Genomic DNA, 21,149 nt, shown 5'->3' on the forward strand with positions numbered 1-21,149 from the left:
CACAACACTTAACCGCATACAGGGGTGTACAGATGCTGCTCTAACCTACCGGATTCTAGTAATGCAAATCTCATAACTATTTTATCAAAAGTCAGTAATGTCTCTATTTTCTGTTTCACTGCATTTACAAGTATTCTGTATCTTGAATATTTTCAAACACACTTCATTGTAAAACGCTTCTCGTTTCCATAAATATTATTATTAATATTATTATTATTGTTGTTATTATTATTATTATTATTATTATTATTATTATTATTATTATTATTATTATTACGCAGAATAAATATGGGAAATGCGTGTTATTATTCGGTTGAGAAGCTTTTATCATCTAGTCTGCTGTCAAAAAATCTGAAAGTTAGAATTTATAAAACAGTTATATTACCGGTTGTTCTGTATGGCTGTGAAACTTGGACTCTCGCTTTGAGAGAGGAACAGAGATTGAGGGTTTTTGAGAATAAGGTTCTTAGGAAAGTATTTGGGGCTAAAGGGGATGAAGTTACAGGAGAATGGAGGAAGTTACACAACGCAGAGCTGCACGCATTGTATCCTTCACCTGACATAATTAGGAACATTAAATCCAGACGTTTGAGATGGGCAGGGCATGTAGCACGTATGGGCGAATCCAGAAATGCATATAGAGTGTTAGTTGGGAGGCCAGAGGGGAAAAGACCTTTGGGGAGGCCGAAACGTAGATGGGAAGATAATATTAAAATGAATTTGAGGGAGGTGGGATATGATGATAGAGACTGGATTGATCTTGCTCAGGATAGGGACCAATGGCGGGCTTATGTGAGGGCGGCATTGAACCTCCGGGTTCCTTAAAAGCCAGTAAGTAAGTATTATTATTGTTGGTATTATTATTATTATTATTATTATTATTATTATTATTATTATTATTATTATTATTATTATTATTATTATTGGACGGCCGGGTAGCTCAGTTGGTAGAGCAGCTGGCTACGGACTGGAAGATCCGGGGTTCGATCCCAAGTGGTGACAGGATTTTTTCTCGTTGCCAAACTTTCAGAACGGCCCCGAGGTTCACTCAGCCTCCTATAAAATTGAGTACCGGGTCTTTCCCGGGGGTAAAAGGCGGTCAGAGCGTGGTGCCGACCACATCACCTCATTCTAGTGCCGAGGTCATGGAAAGCATGGGGCTCTACCTCCATGCCCCCCAAGTGCCTTCATGGCATGTTACGGGGATACCTTTACTTTTTATTATTATTATTATTATTATTATTATTATTATTATTATTATTATTATTATTAGTTTTAATTCTTAAAGAATGCTATTCGTATTATGAATTACCAAATTAGGAAATAGTGATTATATTTTGAAGAAATGTAAGATATTTTTACAGAAACAGAAAATAAATTGAAGGGTGTGATCCCAAAATTCACCCAGTCCATTTGACCATTTTTATGATTTATACATGAATATGAATATATTTGAGACCTCTGTCATAATTTAAGCTTATTTTCTTCTAAAACATCGTCAATTATACTTAATCACTCATTTAAAGTTTGTGTGACTGCAACCTGTGTATATTTTTGTATGACTTTACTTTGTTTATAGTGTTTTTTTTTCCTTTTTTATTTCTGTTATTGTATTTGTATTTCTGGTGGTGTGGAAGAGAAGGCCTAATGGCCTTAACTACACCAGTTTGTGTTATTGTTCATGTCACTTGAAAATTCGCTCAGTCCGTAGACTAGTGAATAAAAAAACTAGCCGAGACCTTTCTTAAAAATGGACTTAACGCGTTTTGGGATCACACTCTTATTGCAGAATAGTATCAATGGACTAAGTAAAATGACTAATAAATACAACTTAGAAATATCAATACCAAAAACAAAAGCGAGAACATTTCATGGTAATGAACCGATATGTATGAAGATCATATCCTGAAGTTGTATCACTTATTATTATTTTTGTCATTTTACATTTCTATTCTTGAAAGCCATCACTTTCGGTTTCATTGTTGATATCTTGCAATTATATGTAGGCATATGTGCTGTTTTATTCAGTGGGTATATATTATATTGTAATTCGTCCTCGACTTCGTTTATTAATACTTGATCATCAGCATAACATATGGTATTCAAAAATTCTCATGTAGCAACTACATTCCGCTCTCAGCAGCGTTTTCCCACTCTTTTACCATCTCGTCTAAATATAAGTTAAAAGCAATGGTGATAAACTATATCCTTGCTTATCCCTTTGGTTTGCCACAAATAATAATAATAATAATAATAATAATAATAATAATAATAATAATAATAATAATCATCATCATCATCATCATCATCATCATCATCATCATCATTAGCAGCAGCAGCAGCGCAACCACCCATAGAGCGCCATATGTCTCAGCAGTGGTGAACAATCATCCAACCAGTACGGTGGTATCGTGTGGTTAGCTGCCATTATAGCTAGTTTTCGAAATCGTATTTCTCTTCCTATCGTAGCTTCTCAAATTCATCGCGATATCGGATGGGCACACCTACCGAATTTTTATGACTATTTCGTTTATATGACATCATTCCATTTTCGACCAATGAAGTGTAATGAAATTTTGAATTCCAACCAATCACAGTCATACATCGCGATAATTTCTGCAGCTCGATTTATCACTATCAATTCATCGCATGGTCGTTCTTTTGTTTAGTCAGTGTCGCCAACTGTCTCCACGTAAATCGATGAGCATGAATCCATTGTACTAAATAGAGTACAAAAATCCTACTTTCACATCTTCCAATTCCATGTCCATTGTACTTCTTCATAACAATTATTCATTTAATTAATGTATTAATCAGGTTATTTGTAATTACACTATAAAATGTTTAAATTAAATTATGATTTCAGTAGATAATGGAAATGTATTTCTGTTATAATAACAAGAGAAAAGCGCAGTACGTATAATTAACATTTTAAAATCTTTATTTCGCTTTTCACAATTGGCATTACTGAATAACATTCAATTTTTTATTGCAGTAATCGTTATTCATCTATTTCGACTTCATAATGTCTGAATAGGTTAAGTATTCATAAATATACGATTATTAACATTTTGTGAGCGAATTTTAGGGATATATTATTTACATTTTTATTTCATTGACGAAATAGTCCTAATAAATCCGAAGCGAGTGGATTAATCGGCAAATCTCAGACTTCTTGTGACGTTACTATAGATAAAGTTTCCTATCCTATTAAAACTGTAACCAATGCTCAATTCGTATGCTCAATTCATAACGCTAGTCCAGGTCTAAGACCACACAGCTACGGAGAAGAACAAATTACCATGCAAGGGTTAAAAAATAAAATGCCTGCAGATACTAGGACCATATTGACAGTAAGAATTCGTACAACATATACAGTGAACATATTTTGCCAAGCCTGCAGTGAGTTTTCAAAAGCTAAAAATTGATGAAATTCCGTTGTCGCCTCCAGTACATACCATAGACTACAAAAACGAACAACGCAAACGTCTCTGCTGTGTTGTCAGTCTAACTACAAGTGAACTCGCTTGTCACAGTAATTTTATAAATGATGTTTTCGTTGTCGTTCTGTATTTCCTGTTCAAGAGTTGGTTTTTATGGCAGTTGCGCGCACTGCCAAATACTTCTCTAAATAGCCCGAGAGCAGCTGTCCTGGGATTCCACCTTTCATCTTTAAAGAAGCCATGGATCCATCACTTTCACGTTGGGGTAATATCAAAGAACCCGGAACGATAATATGAAGTTTATATTAAATATAAGAACTGTCAATTACACAAAATGTTAAACGAATGTTTCCCAATAAAGTTAGAATTCAGACTAACTAACGGATGGATACCGCTCTTAGAATGAGTTTAAAATCGACAATACAATATATTTTAAAACATCTGCACTGCACAACTGTCAAAACAAGTTTTGCACTATGTTTCTCAACAAGCTATATTTCATATCGTGTCGGATTCATTTTATTACAAGGTCGGTACTAGGCGGTAGGTCTCTCTGTAATAAAGATAGCATTGTTATAATTCGAATATGCCGCAGCACCAAGCACAGGGATTATATTGAAGGAGTGGTAGGAGGACTATACCTTATGTCGATGTAGATTTTGTTACTCTGACAGTGAAAAATTAGGGAAGAAGAAATTTATTTATTTATTTATTTATTTACTTATTATTTTGCTAATAATTGTAACATAAAATATAATATATACAGAGAAACTTTAGCTCGCCCCTGAAAGAGTAGAACTCGTCCTCAGGGGCGGATTCCTGAATTGAAATTAATAATTATACAATACAATTTGTCTTATGTCTGCTATGCAATTATAGTATATAAATTTAAATTTACAATTTTTCATTTTTTATAAAATCCATACGTACCTTTTTAAATTTAATACTAGAACTATTAGAATTGACAAGATTAGGATATTTAAATATAAATTTGTTATATATTCTTGGGCCTAAATTACTACTGTGATTAAATACTGTAACAGTGTTGCATTTTGGTTGAAACAGTCTTAAAGAATTCATACCTTTTGTTTCATAACTATGAGAATACAATTCAGAATTATTTCGATTTTTATGTATGAATTTTATTAATACAATATAATAAATTTGTCTTTAGTTAAGTACATTAAAGTCTAGAAACAAATTTTGAGATGGAAAATCAATAGGTTTATGAAGACATATTTTGATTATGGATAAAAAAATACTCAGATCTAAATATGCCATTTTTTTTTTCAAAGAGTTCAAGTTGGGGTTCAAACCCGGTAATCCCCCTTGCGTACGCCCCTGTATGTATGTATGTATGTATGTATGTATGTATGTATGTATGTATGTATGTATATACGCACATACGTAAGTGTATCCTTATATACGTAGATAACTGTTGAAAGATGGAAAAGTGTTTATGACTATTACAGAATACCTTTACAAGTCACTGACTTTTTACGACTGGTATCGGCTAAATTGACAACCCAATTTCATCTCTGAAATTTCTAAAAGCAAGTCGAAGAATAATTATCATTACACAATGTGTATGTCATATAGAGTTGGGACCAACAATACTTTGAATTATTATTTTCACTCTCTTTTTATCCTCTGATTGAGGTTCTGACTGATATGTCCTTCTATTATCAGGCAGTACATCTCACTTGACGACATGTGTCGGAGGAAGAACAATTGTTTGTATACATCTGAAGTCTGATTATTGTAATAAGTAGCTAGTGGGCGATGTATGCAATGGAGGGGGGAAAGGAACTGGCCATTCTACCCCATTATCTCCTGGCCTAGTTGGCTCATAAGTGATGCCTTCTTGGTATCACTTGTGGGGTTCAGACCTTTATTCGGACAGTTGACTAAACAACAACAACAACTCTCTTTTTTTTTTGTAAGAAAGGCCTCCACGACGGAAAAATTAAGTAGTACTAACAAGGGAAGGGTTTCTGCTCGAACAGGAATTTTTGGTTAAAAATTTGTACAGACGCTTACCTCACAATGGTGATGAAGACCGTAAAAGCATTCATTTGTGTAACTCTCCGTTTGGTTGGTATTGGTCAATACACTTCTTTAAAAATGTACATGAAGATTCTCTATAAAATGCATGAAACAGCATGGAGTAGAGCAATAAGCACAACACGCAGAAGCAACACCTGAACAATCTTCTGAACCACACTCCAGTGCTGAAAAATCAAATGCCACCTGAATTACATTTTTGAAGTCCGAGACTTGTTCAGGATTCACGTAACCAGCTGACTGCCAGGAATACTGAAGCATAGGGCGGTATACTGAAAGAGACAACTGGTTATGAATAACAGAGTGCATTTTCATTATAAACACTCGATTTCCCAAGTTAAGTTCTGGATTTTCAGAAAGAGTCCTTATGCAATCTGTTATCCTCCGAGCATATATTTTGTATTGTCTAAGGAAATAGATATTCAGAGGCTGGAAATATTTAGTTTTTTTTTAGGTGGAATGATCATACATTCCATGTCCTAGCCTTGGAATGATTCATTTAATAAGGTTGTGTCCTTGTGCACATTCAATGACTCACACAACAGTGTACATTTTTGATTAGCTGCAATATTTTCAGGTAAAACGCTGGAGAAAAATGTTTTTACATGGGCTTTAGACATTTTACTACTCGCACTAACTTCTAGGCTAGGCTATGCTTACGGGTAAGGTGTCCCATCCTCTTAACTTGTGCAGTGCTCTCCCCACCCCTCAACTTGTACAGTGCTCTAACGGACAAACCACACATTACACAAACGAATGCTTTTGGGAGCTTTACAGAGATTTAAAATTGGGCCTGTATAGAAATTTTGGATACGAAATTCCTGTTCGAGCCGAAATTCTTCCCTTGTAAGATACTTAATATTTAGAAGTTTACATAGATGTAATACAATAATTTAATAAGAGTTTAAAAATTAGAAAATAATACTCGTATTATAGTATGCAATGCTGAACACCTTGAGAATGAAAGTCATGGACTTTTCTCGACTAGCCTGTGCATCTGTCCACGGTGGAAACTTGCAATTCGTAACCAGATGAATGTCAATTATGTTATTTTTCTTCTAATCTTTCTTTTCTCTGCAGCAAGAAAATCAAAATTTAAAGTTAATTATGTTTCTTTAATCGTATTCTTATCCTTAATTTTTTTTAAAGATTGAAGGAGATAAATAATGAGTCTAAAGTGACAGTGTCGTGAGTTTTTATTACTTCATAAAGAAAGCCTAAATTTGCAATATAGTGAACAGTAGGTTTGCGTTGATATGGTCGTAAAGTGACCAATATCCAATATGTTGTTGGAAACTCGCCAGTAGAAAGTGGTTGAAGTGGTAGGTCCCTCTGTAAATCAAACCTTCCCACCCACACTAACCCCCACTCGGTGCATTATTGGCTTGAGTGTCATTCTTCTGTTACTAATGCTATGGCTCCTTCCTCTTCTACTGGTCCATTCCCCCCTCTTACACTTTTCATTTCTTGCTTCTTCTCGTCCTTTTTTCGCCAGTATTTATATCCTTACCTCATCATCTCTTATGGGATTTGTGATGTACTTCCTCCCTTCTTTACTACCTTCTGGAATCTCTATCCTAACAAGTATCCTCACCCCCAGTTGCGATAAGGTGATAGAAATCGCCGTATCCGATTCGTGGACGTCTGTATATAGAGGGTTGATCCAGATTCGTTCTCATGTAGCAGGCCACTTCTTCTTTCAGTATCATGAGAACTGTACTTGTCAACAAATATCGCTGAAAAAGGCGAAGTGTGTCCTAGAGATGCGTGGAAGGTTTCTTCTGACAGCAAATATTGTTTATGTTCCCTTATCTGACAGTTTATTGTCCCTGACTCCTTTTCCTTATCATGTCCATTATATTTATTTAAAGCGCCTTTTCAACCACATTTTAATGAGGACAGAACTGGCCGAACGGCTCCCACCTTGATGACATTGATTATTTATTTGGTGGTGGTAGTGGTGGTGTCTGTGTACGAGTTTCAATACAACAAAACAGAAGTAAAATGCGAAAATTGGTTTAATGTATTGCCATTTATAGGGTTGTGTCAATACATTTTACTGACCTCAACTACATTGACTATTTCTTCCGACTTCGGCTACGTCCATAACTTATTTTGGTTATATTCCAATTAAATTTTCTTCCGAGTCCATTTATAATAATTTCGTCTCAACTCAATCCGCAGATTCTTCCTACTCGTCTCTATCAATTCTTGCAGCTCCACCTCTATCCACAATTTCTTTTGACTCCCATTCTCTCCACAATTTCTTTCTGTACTTGTTAATGATTTTTTTTTCAACTTCGACACCACTCATAATATTTATTAATTCTGGTTCAAACCCAGCTTCTTCCGACTCTTATTTCTTACCACTCAATTTTATCTACACTGTCTTCTGATTCTGACCGCGTTAATAATTTTTTCCGACTCCGATTCCGTAATTTCTTCCGACTCCGACTCAACTTCGTTCAGAATTTCTTGTTACTCAACCTCATTCACAATTTCTTCCTACTCAACTTCATTCACAATTTCTTCCGGCTACGACTTCATTCACAATTTCTTCCTACTCCAACTTCATTCACAGTTTCTCTCTACTCAACTTCATTTACAATTTCTCTCTACTCAACTTCACAATTTCTTCCGACTACGACTTCATAATTTCTTCCGACTGTGATTTCATTCACAATTTCTTCCTACTCCAACTTCATTCACAATTTATTCCTCCTCAACTTCATTCACAATTTCTTCCTACTCCAACTTCATTCACAATTTCTTCCGACTATGACTTCATTCACAATTTCTTCCTACTCCAACTTCATTCACAATTTCTTCCGACTACGACTTCATTCACAATCTCTTCCGACTATGACTTCATTCACAATTTCTTCCGACTATGACTTCATTCACAATTTCTTCCGACTACTACTTCATTCACAATTTCTTCCTTCTCAACTTCATTCACAATTTCTTCCTACTCCAACTTCATTCACAATTTCTTCCGACTACGACTTCATTCACAATCTCTTCCGACTATGACTTCATTCACAATTTCTTCCGACTACGACTTCATTCACAATTTCTTCCGGCTATGACTTCATTCACAATTTCTTCCTACTCCAACTTCATTCACAATTTCTTCCGACTATGACTTCATTCACAATTTCTTCCTACTCCAACTTCATTCACAATTTCTTCCTACTCCAACTTCATTCACAATTTCTTCCGACTACGACTTCATTCACAATTTCTTCCTTCTCAACTTCATCCACAATTTCTTCCTACTCCAACTTCATTCACAATTTCTTCCGACTATGACTTATTCACAATTTCTTCCTACTCCAACTTCATTCACAATTTCTTCCGACTACGACTTCATTCACAATTTCTTCCTTCTCAACTTCATTCACAATTTCTTCCTACTCCAACTTCATTCACAATTTCTTCGTACTCCAACTTCATTCACAATTTCTTCCGACTACGACTTCATTCACAGTTTCTTCCTACTCAACTTCATTCACAATTTCTTCCTACTCCAACTTCATTCAAAATTTCTTCAAACTGCAATAATTTCGTTTGAAATTTTCTTCGATTCCTATTCTACATACAATTTCTTCACTCCGCTTCCACCCACAATTTTTTCGAGGCTACCTCCATTTGCAATTTCTTTGGACTCCATCCACAACTTCTGATTCAGCCTTCGTTCACTATTTCTTCCAACTTCGCTTCCATCCGCAAAATCTTTTGACTATGCTTCCAGCCATTATTTCTTCAGACTCCATCATCAGTAATTATTTTTTTCGACTCTGCTTCCATCTGCAATTTCTTCCGACTCTCTCTTCATCCACAATTTCTTCCGATTACGCTCTATTCACAATGCCTTCCGATTACGATTTAATACACAACATCCAACCCCTAATAATTTCCAACTTTTTAATATCATATTTAGTAAGAAATTTGTTTTGCGGTTGTGCTACTGAAATAGAAGCCATAATCCTATCAAAAGTTATTGTTACATATATCTGGCATCCCTGATATTTTCAGCTTCATTAAATATGTGTTCAGGAGACTGAACTGTATTAAAATCATTGTCGTTTCATTCACACGTGTTCTAATAATAATATAATACTAAATTTTACACCCAACATACTCTAATGAATGCCGTACAAGAAATTCATACTTTTATTGCTGCTGATATGCGAGTTAATGTTGTAAAATTTAATATATAAATAATGTGAAATGACTATCAAACACATGGTCACCAATACTTACGCCCCTTGTTTCTCATTGCGTTTTTGTTCACCCTAATCGTGTGGCTACCGTTGTCGCATCCAATAATGAATATAGGGGAAACTCGCTTAATTCCGCAGTACGGCTAATTCCGCAGTAGTGCATATGTGATTTTACTGCGGCTTTACAATAGCGTGACCGTAAGTTTTGAGAGGCTGTCAACAGGAGGCATGTCCTCTGCAATACTATAGAAAAAAATCAAGGATATTGGTCGACACCTTTGTCGGCAATTTATTTATTTATTTATTATTTTGCTAATAATCGTAACATAAAATATAAAATCTACAGAAATACTTTAGCTCGCCCCTGAAAGAGTAGAACTCGTGTTCAGGGGCGGATTCTTGAATTGAAATTAATAATTATACAATACAATTATAATTAATAATTATACAATACAATTTGCAATTATAGTATATATATTTAAATTTACAATTTTTCAATTTTTATAAAATCCATACCTAACTTTTTAAATTTAATACTAGAACTATTCGAATTGACAAGATTAGGATATTTAAATATAAATTTGATATATATTCTTGGGCCTAAATTACTACTATGATTAAATACTTTAACAGTGTTGAATTTTGGTTCAAAAAATCTTAAAGAATTCATACCTTTTGTTTCATAACTATGAGAATACAATTCAAAATTATTTCGATTTTTATGTATGAATTTTATTAATACAATATAATAAATTTGTCTTACGTTAAGTACATTAAAGTCTAGAAACAAATTTTGAGATGGAAAATCAATAGGTTTATGAAGACATATTTTAATTATTTTCTTTTGTAATAAATAAAGTGGATTAATACAATGAAACATCGAAAGTTGGTGGTTTTTCGTGTTTTGCTACACAGCTCCAAAGAAATTGAGCATTGTTACATATAAATTATTCCTTTTATGTTACTTTCATAATGTATTTCATAATTATTTACTGCTGCGGAATTAGTCAAGTTCTATTGCGGATTTATCCGCACTGTTGTAGAATTACCCGAGTTGTTCTTCTTCAATTGTAATGTATGTACAACTAAATATTTTTGCATTTTAATAGGTCTGTCTATCTCATTTGGTAATGAAAGGTTTCGTCCATGTCTACATACCTTGATAATATTTTTCAGTAAATATTTAGATAAAAATATGATAGTTTTACTTCTTAATATTGGAGAATTAACCGAGTCTCCCCTACCTTTTTTTTTATAACAAGGTCGAAATTGATAAACTGTTTACCGACTGTAATGTGACTCCATTCGAAATTTCATCGGACTCCAGAACACTGTCCACTTGAGCACAGCATTTTTTCTCCGACCTTCTGTCTCTTGAAGTAAATAATACAATTTTGGTATCACCTGAGAGAACTTACCTTTGAATATAGAAGTATATAAGCCCATTTTACACCGAATTGTTCATATATTCTCTCCTCCGTCGGTCATCTCTGTCCTTGTTCCCCGCGATCTCCGTCTCTAGAATCGGAAGGAGGCAGGCAGTCATGCAACTACTCGCTGGAAAATTCACTCTCGACTTCCAATTTTTCGACTCATCGAGCGATCCCTCTAGTCCTCCCTGTATTGAATGCGACGGGACTATATCCGCCAGAGTGAAGGCAATTGAATCGATATGTGTATGTGTGGGTCACCGTGCAGCAAGAAAGAGACTTGGGGGGGGGGGAGGAAGGATCGCACTTGTCTAATAACGTTACGTGTGTGAAGCACACTATCGCCATGTCCCTAACTCGCCAAATTCGATAGCTTCCTGTTCCTATCTCGCAACTCCCACTCACACTGTGGATTTGAGATAAACAGCATTTCTCTGAACGAGTGTACTCAGAAATGTTGCACTTTTTTAATCTTTATGTCTTATCCTATTTATGACGACACATCGGAGCAGTGACAAAAAAAAATCTTCAATTTTTCCATCTGGCCCTTTTGTACGCAACGGCCGGCACACTTAGCTTTAAGGCTATGGATCTAAGAAAATAACGAAAAAATCATTAAAATATGGAAATTTTGTTTTCAACTCTAAGAAGTAATATAATGTTTCAATTTTCTAAATTTCTGCTTATTTTGCCCCTCATTCATTCATAGTGTTTTGCCCAAGGGCAGGTCTTTCACTACAAACCCAGCAATCTCTGCCAGTTAATATCTTGTCTAGGGTTCGCTTATTCGCGGATGATTGTATGGTATACAGGGAAATAAAAAGTCATGAAGATACTACTCTTCTCCAGAATGACCTCAATAGAATAAACGGATCTAAGAAAATAACGAAAAAATCATTAAAATATGGAAATTTTGTTTTCAACTCTAAGAAGTAATATAATGTTTCAATTTTCTAAATTTCTGCTTATTTTGCCCCTCATTCATCCATAGTGTTTTGGCCAAGGGCAGGTCTTTCACTACAAACCCAGCCATCTCTGCCAGTTAATATCTTGTCTAGGGTTCGCTTATTCGCGGATGATTGTATGGTATACAGGGAAATAAAAAGTCATGAAGATACTGCTCTTCTCCAGAATGACCTCAATAGAATAAACGATTGGGCAATAGCCAACAAAATGAAAATAAATTCTCTAAAGAGCAAAGCCATCAGCTTTACAAGGAATAGAAATAAAATAGTCGCATCGTATACGTTAGGGGGTGAAACCATTCCGGAAGTTAACAAATGTAAATACCTCGGAATAACATTTAGCAGCGATCTCGGCTGGGGGGAACACGTTACAGACACAGCGGGAAAGGCATGGAGAGCGTTACACTTTGTGATGAGGGTACTAAGAAAAGGTTCTGATAAATCCAAAGAGATTGCATATAAATTACTAGTACGTCCAGTAATGGAATATGGTGCTGCATGTTAGGATCCTTACAGATTAGAACATATTAAGACACTGGAAAAGATTAAAAAACGGGCTCTTAAGTGTTGTCGGAAAAATTCACCATTAAAATGGGACACACTCACGGACAGGAGAACGCGAATTCGATTATGCCTCCCTGGAGAGAAATAAAAAATAGGTTGCAGCCGCCAAATTACTCTTCAAGGAACGACCACTCATATAAATTGAGGGAAAGAAGGCAGAGGACGGACACTGGAAAGTTTTCTTTTCTCAATCGTACTATCAGGGACTGGAATGCTTTACCTGCAGACTTACTAAAGGCTTTACCAACAACCAAAAATGCATTTAAAAATAGCTTAAGGACCTTACTAATAGACGGTAATTATACACAGTATTTAAAGGGTGTAAATGATATGTTGTTATTGAAGTGTTGTATCAGTGAAGTGTGTTGTATCAGTGAAGAAGTACAGTATGTCGTGTCAGTGAAGTGTGCTGCGTAAGTGAAACGTGTTCATGTCAGTGAAGCTTTATAGTTTATAGTGGCAGTGCAAAGTATTTGAACAGTGAAATGTTTTTGAAGTGTTAGTGAAATCAGGATAGAATCAGTGAAATGTGTCGTAGTTCCAGTGCAGTGAGTGAGTTGACAGCGAAATAAGTGTAATGTTGAAAGGTACTTGTGCAGATATGAACATATACTCGTGGGTTTTAGTTCGATCTTAGTTTTAAGATACAAATTAGAATATTTCAAATGTTATTTTAAGTGGTCGTTTCATTTAATTTAGTATATTCCCTGTTGTTGTTGTTGTTGTTGTTATTATTAGTATTAATTATTAGTATTATTATTAATTGTATTTTTAATTAATAAGTTTATTATTGTCATTATTGAGTGTAATTAGTTACCACTGCCACCAGGTATATACCCATTGCAGTGTGAATAAATACATACATGCACACATCTCCAGACTTTCCTATTTTCTGCCTTCCTCTTAGTCTCCGAATATTTATATAGAAATTTAGAAATCTTCTCACTATTCGTGAGCTGCCACAAGGGACAAAGAGTACTTAACCATATAAATGTTTACAAGTTCAGTGAACCATTAATTTTGTTTTGACAATGAAACTCCTACACGTACATAGCTGCAAATACATTTTGAGATTGGTGGAAATATACCTAGTTTTAGAGAGGCAAGTGTTACAAAAAAGTAAAGAATGCTAATGAACTTGGTTTCATTTCGAATATAGGTGATGCTTCAGGAGAGCAATTGAGCCTTTCAATGCAGCTAAAGTTACAATCGGAATAATAGATGTAGGTATTCCAAGCCTCTTAAACACATCTTTCATGAAGAGAGTAGCGGTACCTCTTGCTCCAACCACAAGTCCGATTACTTCAAGCTCTTCCAGCTGGTACTTTTGGAGGTAATATGGAATGGTAGGATTGTAGATATTATTTTTTTTCCTTATCCACTTCTGCTGGCTGTTCCTCAAAGGTACATTTTCGAAGGATAAATTTCCAATTTTTATATTTCCATTTCGTACTACGTTCTGATCACGAGACTTAATCATATACTTCGTTTTTACGCTTCCAAACCTACCTCCTTACTTGCTTCAAGTAAAAAGCCCGTGTTTTCCCTAATGTTTTGTGAGTTTTCTCGTAACATAGTCACGTCATCCGCATAGACAAGCAGCTGATGTAATTCATGCAATTCCAAATCCTCTCTGTTATCCTGGACTTTCCCAATGGCATATTCTAGAGCAGTGGTATTCAATATTTTCTGCTAGCGTACCCCCAAACTGCATTGCAATTATATAACAATTAGCAAAAGACTGTGGTGACTATTTCGTTTATATGACGTCATTTAATTTTCGGCCAGTGAAGTGTAATGAAATTTTGAATTTCAGCCAATCACAGTCATACACCGCGATAATTTCTGCAGCTCGATTTATCACTATCAATTTATCGCATGGTCATTCTTTTGTTTAGTAGGTTATTTTACGACGCTTTAACAACAGCTTCGGTTATTTGGCGTCTGAATGAGATGAAGGTGATAATGTCGGTGAAATGATTCCGGGATCCAACACCGAAAGTTACCCAGCATTTGCTCATATTGGGTTGAGGGAAAATCCAGGGAAAAACCTCAACCAGGTAACTTGCCCCGACTGGGAATCGAACCCAGGCCACCTAGTTTCGCGGCTAGACGCGCTAACAGGTTTGGACGTTTCCACGTAAATCGATGAGCATGAATCTATTGTACTAAATAAAGTGCGAAATCCTACTTCCACATTTACATCTTCAACTTCTAATTCCATGTCCATTGTATCTAAAGAAAATGACACTCCTTCATAACAATTGTTCATTTAATTTATGTATTAATCAGGTTATTTGTAATTATACTATAAATGTTTAAATTAAATTATGATTTCAGCAGATAATGAAAATGTGTTTCTGTATAATAACAATAAAAAAGCGTAGTACATGTAATTAACATTGTTAAACCTGTATTTCACTTTTCTCAATTGGCATCACTGAATAACATTCAATTTCTTTACTGCAGTAATCGTTATTCATCTATTTCGACGTCACAATGTCTGATTAGGTTAAGTATTCATAAATGTACAATTATTAACATTTTTGAGTGAATTTTAGGGATATATTATTTATATTTTTATTTTATTCACGAAACAGTCCTAATAAATTTGACTCGAGCTCTGAGATTACTATAGATAAATTATCCTCTGTTTTTTAGAGAATATTATTTGTACAATATTCCCTGTTTTCATTTCAAAAACTCTACAAAAAAGTCTTATTGTCTTTTTATAAGTCTAGTGTTGATCACGCGGTTTTGTTCGTTGTTTCTTGTAGCGTCGAAATAGCTGCCAGCTAATAATGATTAGTTTCATGCGAGTGAATTTATTTACTTTTTATTCTCTTGTCACTTTTTTCCTCAGATATATGCAATAATTTCCTATTCTTTTTTGTCCGAAATATTTACGAGTACTGAATGGATTTAGTTGTAAAATCAACAGCACGTTTCGAAGCGTCCCACAAAAAACACTGAACATAACCCGGCAGCTGAAAACATATTTTCACCTATATTTATTTTTCCATATCCTTCCCATGCTGGAATCATGGAACCGGGATCGTTACAGACCCCGTCGGATCACTACTTCGATCATCACTATCATTACCATCATGAACACCACCACTCTTACCATTATTATAATCACAATTCCACTAACTCCCTCATCACTGTCATCATTTGTTAGCATCGCTACCACAATTATGATTATCATAATCACCTCCATTATACTTACATTACTGTCACAACAGCTATTACCACCATTTTCATCACCATCACTATAGGCATTGGGTAGTAAGAATAAAGCTTAAATACTTTTTATGCTCGACCATGTCGAAATGTAGTAATTATACACCTGGTAGCAGACCTTTAATGCATGTCATTAAAGTCACCTACTCATTAAAGGTCAGGTCTATCAGCCAATGACGACTCAGGTTACAACTGTTCAGCCAATGACAGGTCAGCTTTCTACCGTTATAAAACCGCAAGTATCGATTATTCTCGGATATGCAATCGAAAGACAATTAGCGAAAAGTCACGGAGGCTGAAAATCCAATACTGTCGCAGAAGGTTATGTTCTGTTACTATAATAATCAGCGTTAATTGTAAATAATATTCAAATAAATTCAATTTGTCATCTCGTTTTTCAATGTCTAATTTAATTTCAATGTTATCTGTGTAGGTTCTTATGGCCTAGCAAGGTCAATGTGCACATCTGTTCCTCGGAAAAAAATCAATACTTTCGCGTCTGCGCACATCTCACAACATACGGGACATTGCTCCAGGTCAGATACAATAAAATTAATAATATCAAGTTATAAATATGGTTCGAGCATAAAAAGTCGTATGAAACTCGCCTATAATGGTAATTAAGAAGCTCGTATGAAAATTATGAAACTCGCTTGCGCTCGTTTCATAAATATGCATACTCACTTCTTAATTACCTTCATTATAGGCTCGTTGCATAATGTACTATTCAAGGTTTATACTTTTGAGTATGAGCACTTCCTGTGATTATACAGGCCTACTCGTAATCCACTAGAACATACTCATATTCTTAAGAATAAAGACATTCTACCTAACGTAAATATATACTCATCTCTACAGCCTTCTTGATCGTTTAAAAGTTAATATGTACGCGTGTTACCTATCCTCTTTGACCACATTGCACCGTGATACTCAGTTTTTTTATAGACTTTCACATGCTATCCGCATGCTGTAGTGGTTTGTGTTTTGCTTTTTATAAATAATTAAATAAATAAATAAGTAAATAAATAAAGAGATAAACAAACAAATAAATTAATTAATTAATTAAATAAACAAATAAATAACTAAATGAATAAATAAAGGTGAAAAAGAGGGTCAATCAGATAAGTGACGTTAATAAACAGGAAACAAGAAAATAATACTGGGAAATCGTCATTACGAGATGTTGGATAGCGATTACAATTCATTTCTAGAATTCCAGTTATGCTAATTCTATTTTTATTAGAGAGTTTTATATATATATATATATATATATATATATATATATATATATATAGTTTAAAGTTACAAGTAATTGCATTTTGCAATTCAAATTTTACAAAATAAGCTGTAATTGTTAATTATATTTAACAATACAATCTAACCTTATAATTTGATAGCCATTCATATTTTTATAGGTTATGTTTTTTTATGAAGAACAAATACGTGTTTAACCAATTTCACATTCACTTTTGTGAAGCGTTAAAGGCTTCTGGAGTTCACGTCTTTTTCTATATTTTTCCATGAGGCACTACATCGTTCATAAATTCTGCCATTTTTTTATTTAACTTTAAACTGAACACAAATCAACAAATATTCAGAATTGAGCCTGCTACAAACCATACTCAGAATAACATGAGAACGAACTTATAAATATGAGAATATACTAGCTTTTATTCTTATCAAGCTTCAGTATATATTCTGTACAAAATGGACACTTGAGTATATTCTACTATGCTTCCAAGTTATGAGTATGTAATCAATAATGAGTAGGCACTCAAATGCTTTTATTCTTACTAACAAGAGTACATACTAAAAAAAGTCCAGTATATACTATATACTCATGTTTATACTTACCACGGATAATATCACCACCTCATAAATGTAGCAATTCAGTTATCCCAACAACCAATTCATTTTTTTTTGTTTTACTCTTGATTATCCTACATCCCTTTTTCCAATTAATTGATAGTTATGTGTAGATGATGGAAAGTAATTAGTTTCCTTTATTCGTAATTGTTTCATATAATATATATTATTTTATTTAGAGACTGAATTTTTTGTTCTTGTTGTATGTTTTAATTTCTTGTTTGCTTTGTCTTCGTAAATGCCGTCAATATTATTAGATTACTACTTCTAAAGCGTATGATATTGGTATTGCTACCACGAAGTCGTACACTTTGAATGTTTGTTGGGAAGCACGAAACAATATTAACACGCTATTTTCATTTTTTGCAGCACTTCGATTGCCGAAACCACATCCGAGTTATACAGCCAATGGGAGACGGAGGTCGCCTCTACATGTGTGGCACCAACGCTCACAGTCCCAAGGATTGGGTCATTTACGTGAGTTTTTGTCCAGATCAATTACATGCGCCTTTTTTTAGCCTTTTGCCTACAGTTTCAAGCGCAATTAAGTTTTTGTTCTTCTATGTTTCTAACTAACCTCTTTTTCCTTTGCCACTAATGATGTTTCCACATGAAATTCAAAAACGAGCAACATACACATTAACGATCCATATTCAAATCATGGTCTGCCCAAGCGGTTGTGTTGCGGATAAAGACGGTATTCGAACAGGTTTCCTCAGAGCACAGCGTTTCTACTCCTATCATTACAGAGCGCATTTGGGGTTTGTTAAGGTTAATCTATCGATTAATCCAGTGATGTCAAAGCAAGCGCATTTTTCTGACTTTGACTTCGTGCGCGGGCATTAAGCGCCGGGTATGCTAGGAGGAATAAGCAGCCTGCTGGATTATGAAAACAGTGGTGCACAAACTTCAAACGGAACGTGAAATTTTATGTCGTTATTTTTATATGGCTACTTTCTGTTTGTTATTTTCTATATTGTCTGTAAAATAAAAGTACTAACACCTATTTCTTAGCCCAAGTATCCTCAAAATTGTAAAAGCGCCGATTACAGGGATGATGCTGCACTGCATAACACACTGTGTACGGACTGGGCTCCGCAACTACATTGCATTGTACTGTACATTGCAGATCGCCAGTGGCATAGTTCTTACACTCTTACAAATATGGATAATAAACTGAATTTGAAAAAGGAAAGAGTATACACTGTAATATTCAATTATTACATTATTTATTATGCAGTATTTAATATAGTTATGATATAATAATATCATGGATAATGTTAATTTCATATTGCACCACACATTTCAGTCTATTCAACATGTGTATTCTTTTCTGCAAGTAATCGGAAATCTATTCCAACGAATATACTGCAATGCGCAGCTGGCTTAAAAGATGCTCATCTGTTAATCGGGATCTACGTTTCGAGTTAGCAACCTTCATTCTCGAAAATAATTGTTCGCACACGTATGTCGATCCGAAGATAGCTAATATAGCGTCAGCGAGTAAGCTCATCTTGGGATATTTCGTTTCGTTCATTTTTTTAATAATTCTGTGCTTGTCAAGTCATATTCTCTCCATTTAGTTCTGAATTCTACGTTACTTTGTAGATCAATTAACTCGACCTGGAACGGCACTCTCACAGATTGTACTAAATTTACTATGAAGGGATTAACAAAAAAGATTAATATCACTCTCCTTACGTTCAAAATCACTAAATCTATGTTCTGTGAATTCACATTTGAGCTGTTCCAGTGGCTACAGAAATATAATTAACTATATTTTTATCAGGCACCATACATCTCTTTACAAGTTAACCATCCGTGAAGGGTTTTAGTGCCTTAGCTAATTCCCAACATATTACATAACTTGCTCCTAAACACAGACTCTGAATTTTTCGACTCTCTTCAATGTTTGACCTTTCTTTAATGCTTTCAATTCTTGAAGCTGTAGTGCACGTTGCACCCTGAAAAATTATTTTATCAAAACATGTATTTCTGCTGTAATAAAATCACTACAATAATAATAGGCCTAATAACATCAATAATAATAGTAATAATAATAATAATATTGTGACAGCGACATGAGATTCGAACTCACGACCAGCGTCCCGCAAGAAAGCAGATCGCGCGGAGCACGGAGGAATGGCGCGCGGCGAAGAAGGGAAAGGGCCAACGCGGCGAGAGAGTGGAGCGAGAGTGCGCGCGCATCTGGTGCTGGTAGAGAGGAGAGGGCTCTGGCTTTTTCTGGAGTGCCATCTCTAGAGACGCGTGGAACCTTCGAGGCTACGTCGCTGTGGTTATAAATTACGGACGCGAAGGAACGACAGCAGTTTTGAGTTTTTCAGTTGATTAGTCAGCCAGTCAGTGAGAAAGCCAGAGCAAGCCAGTCTTGTGTACCGGAGTTCGACTCGAGTGTGCGTCCGCATCTGCGTCAGCATCCGAAGGCCTGAGTTCGAGTGCAGTGGACCGCAGTTGGAGGGACCTGAGTTCGAGTGCAGTGGACCGCAGTTGGAGGGACCCGAGTTCGAGTACAGTGAACTGTCTCTGAAGATCTGTGGTTCGAGATACTGTGAACTCGAGTCACTGAGATAGAAGAACTGTGAACTGAGAACTGATAATTCTGATTTGTAAATAGTGCTTTGTAAATATTAGTTAAGATTAACAGTTCATTGTTGTGCGTAATAGTCCAAGTAAATTGTCATTGTCGTCGGTGGAGTGCTATAACGAATACTGTGTTGAGTGAAGATCCAATTGTTGACGAGAGCGTTTAAGGTGAATTGTAGAAAGGAATTATTGTTGTGACGAATAAATTACATTGTTGTTACTAATAAAATTTACAACAATAATAATAATAATAATAATAATAATAATAATAATAATAATAACGTTGGTATATGAATACATATTACACAAAACAGCATGTTCTGTATGGCAGACCCTATAATGTAGTTTTATGTTGCTCAGTAGTATTCCTGACAGTACCTTACAACATAGTAAACACTTCACGTTTTCACGGAACGCACAAGAAAAATAATCTTCCTCCCACACTGTACGGAATGATCGTTTGCTTACAGAAGGTTTTGACTCTGTCATTGTCCCGCACTGTCCGTACTTGAACTGCCTTCCGCAGACATCCGTCGAGCTTCGAACGAGGAACAGCACGCTCTACATTGGAAGGTTGTGATTACAGAACGTAATCGGGAGTCAGAGAATGAGCATTCCTGTCTTAGCCTAATATTGCAGTTGTGTTTTAAACGTTAATAACATAATAAAGAGTAAAGAAGGAATATTCACACAAATTCCATAATAACTACAACTATACTGTACTAAGTGAATTAAACACATCAT

At 35.1% G+C, this 21,149-nt stretch overlaps 1 protein-coding gene across 1 annotated transcript in view; it reads left to right on the forward strand.

Annotated features, from left to right (window-relative positions):
• Positions 1-21,149, forward strand: part of Sema2a (Semaphorin 2a) — a 704,754-nt gene that overhangs the window by 521,385 nt on the left and 162,220 nt on the right. Inside the window, exon 4 of the mRNA XM_069844478.1 lies at positions 18,171-18,278. Coding sequence (XP_069700579.1) covers positions 18,171-18,278 — 108 coding nt within the window. The remainder of the gene's footprint in view (positions 1-18,170; positions 18,279-21,149) is intronic.

Source organism: Periplaneta americana, chromosome 13 (assembly GCF_040183065.1).
Source record: "Periplaneta americana isolate PAMFEO1 chromosome 13, P.americana_PAMFEO1_priV1, whole genome shotgun sequence".
NCBI lineage: Eukaryota > Metazoa > Arthropoda > Insecta > Blattodea > Blattidae > Periplaneta > Periplaneta americana.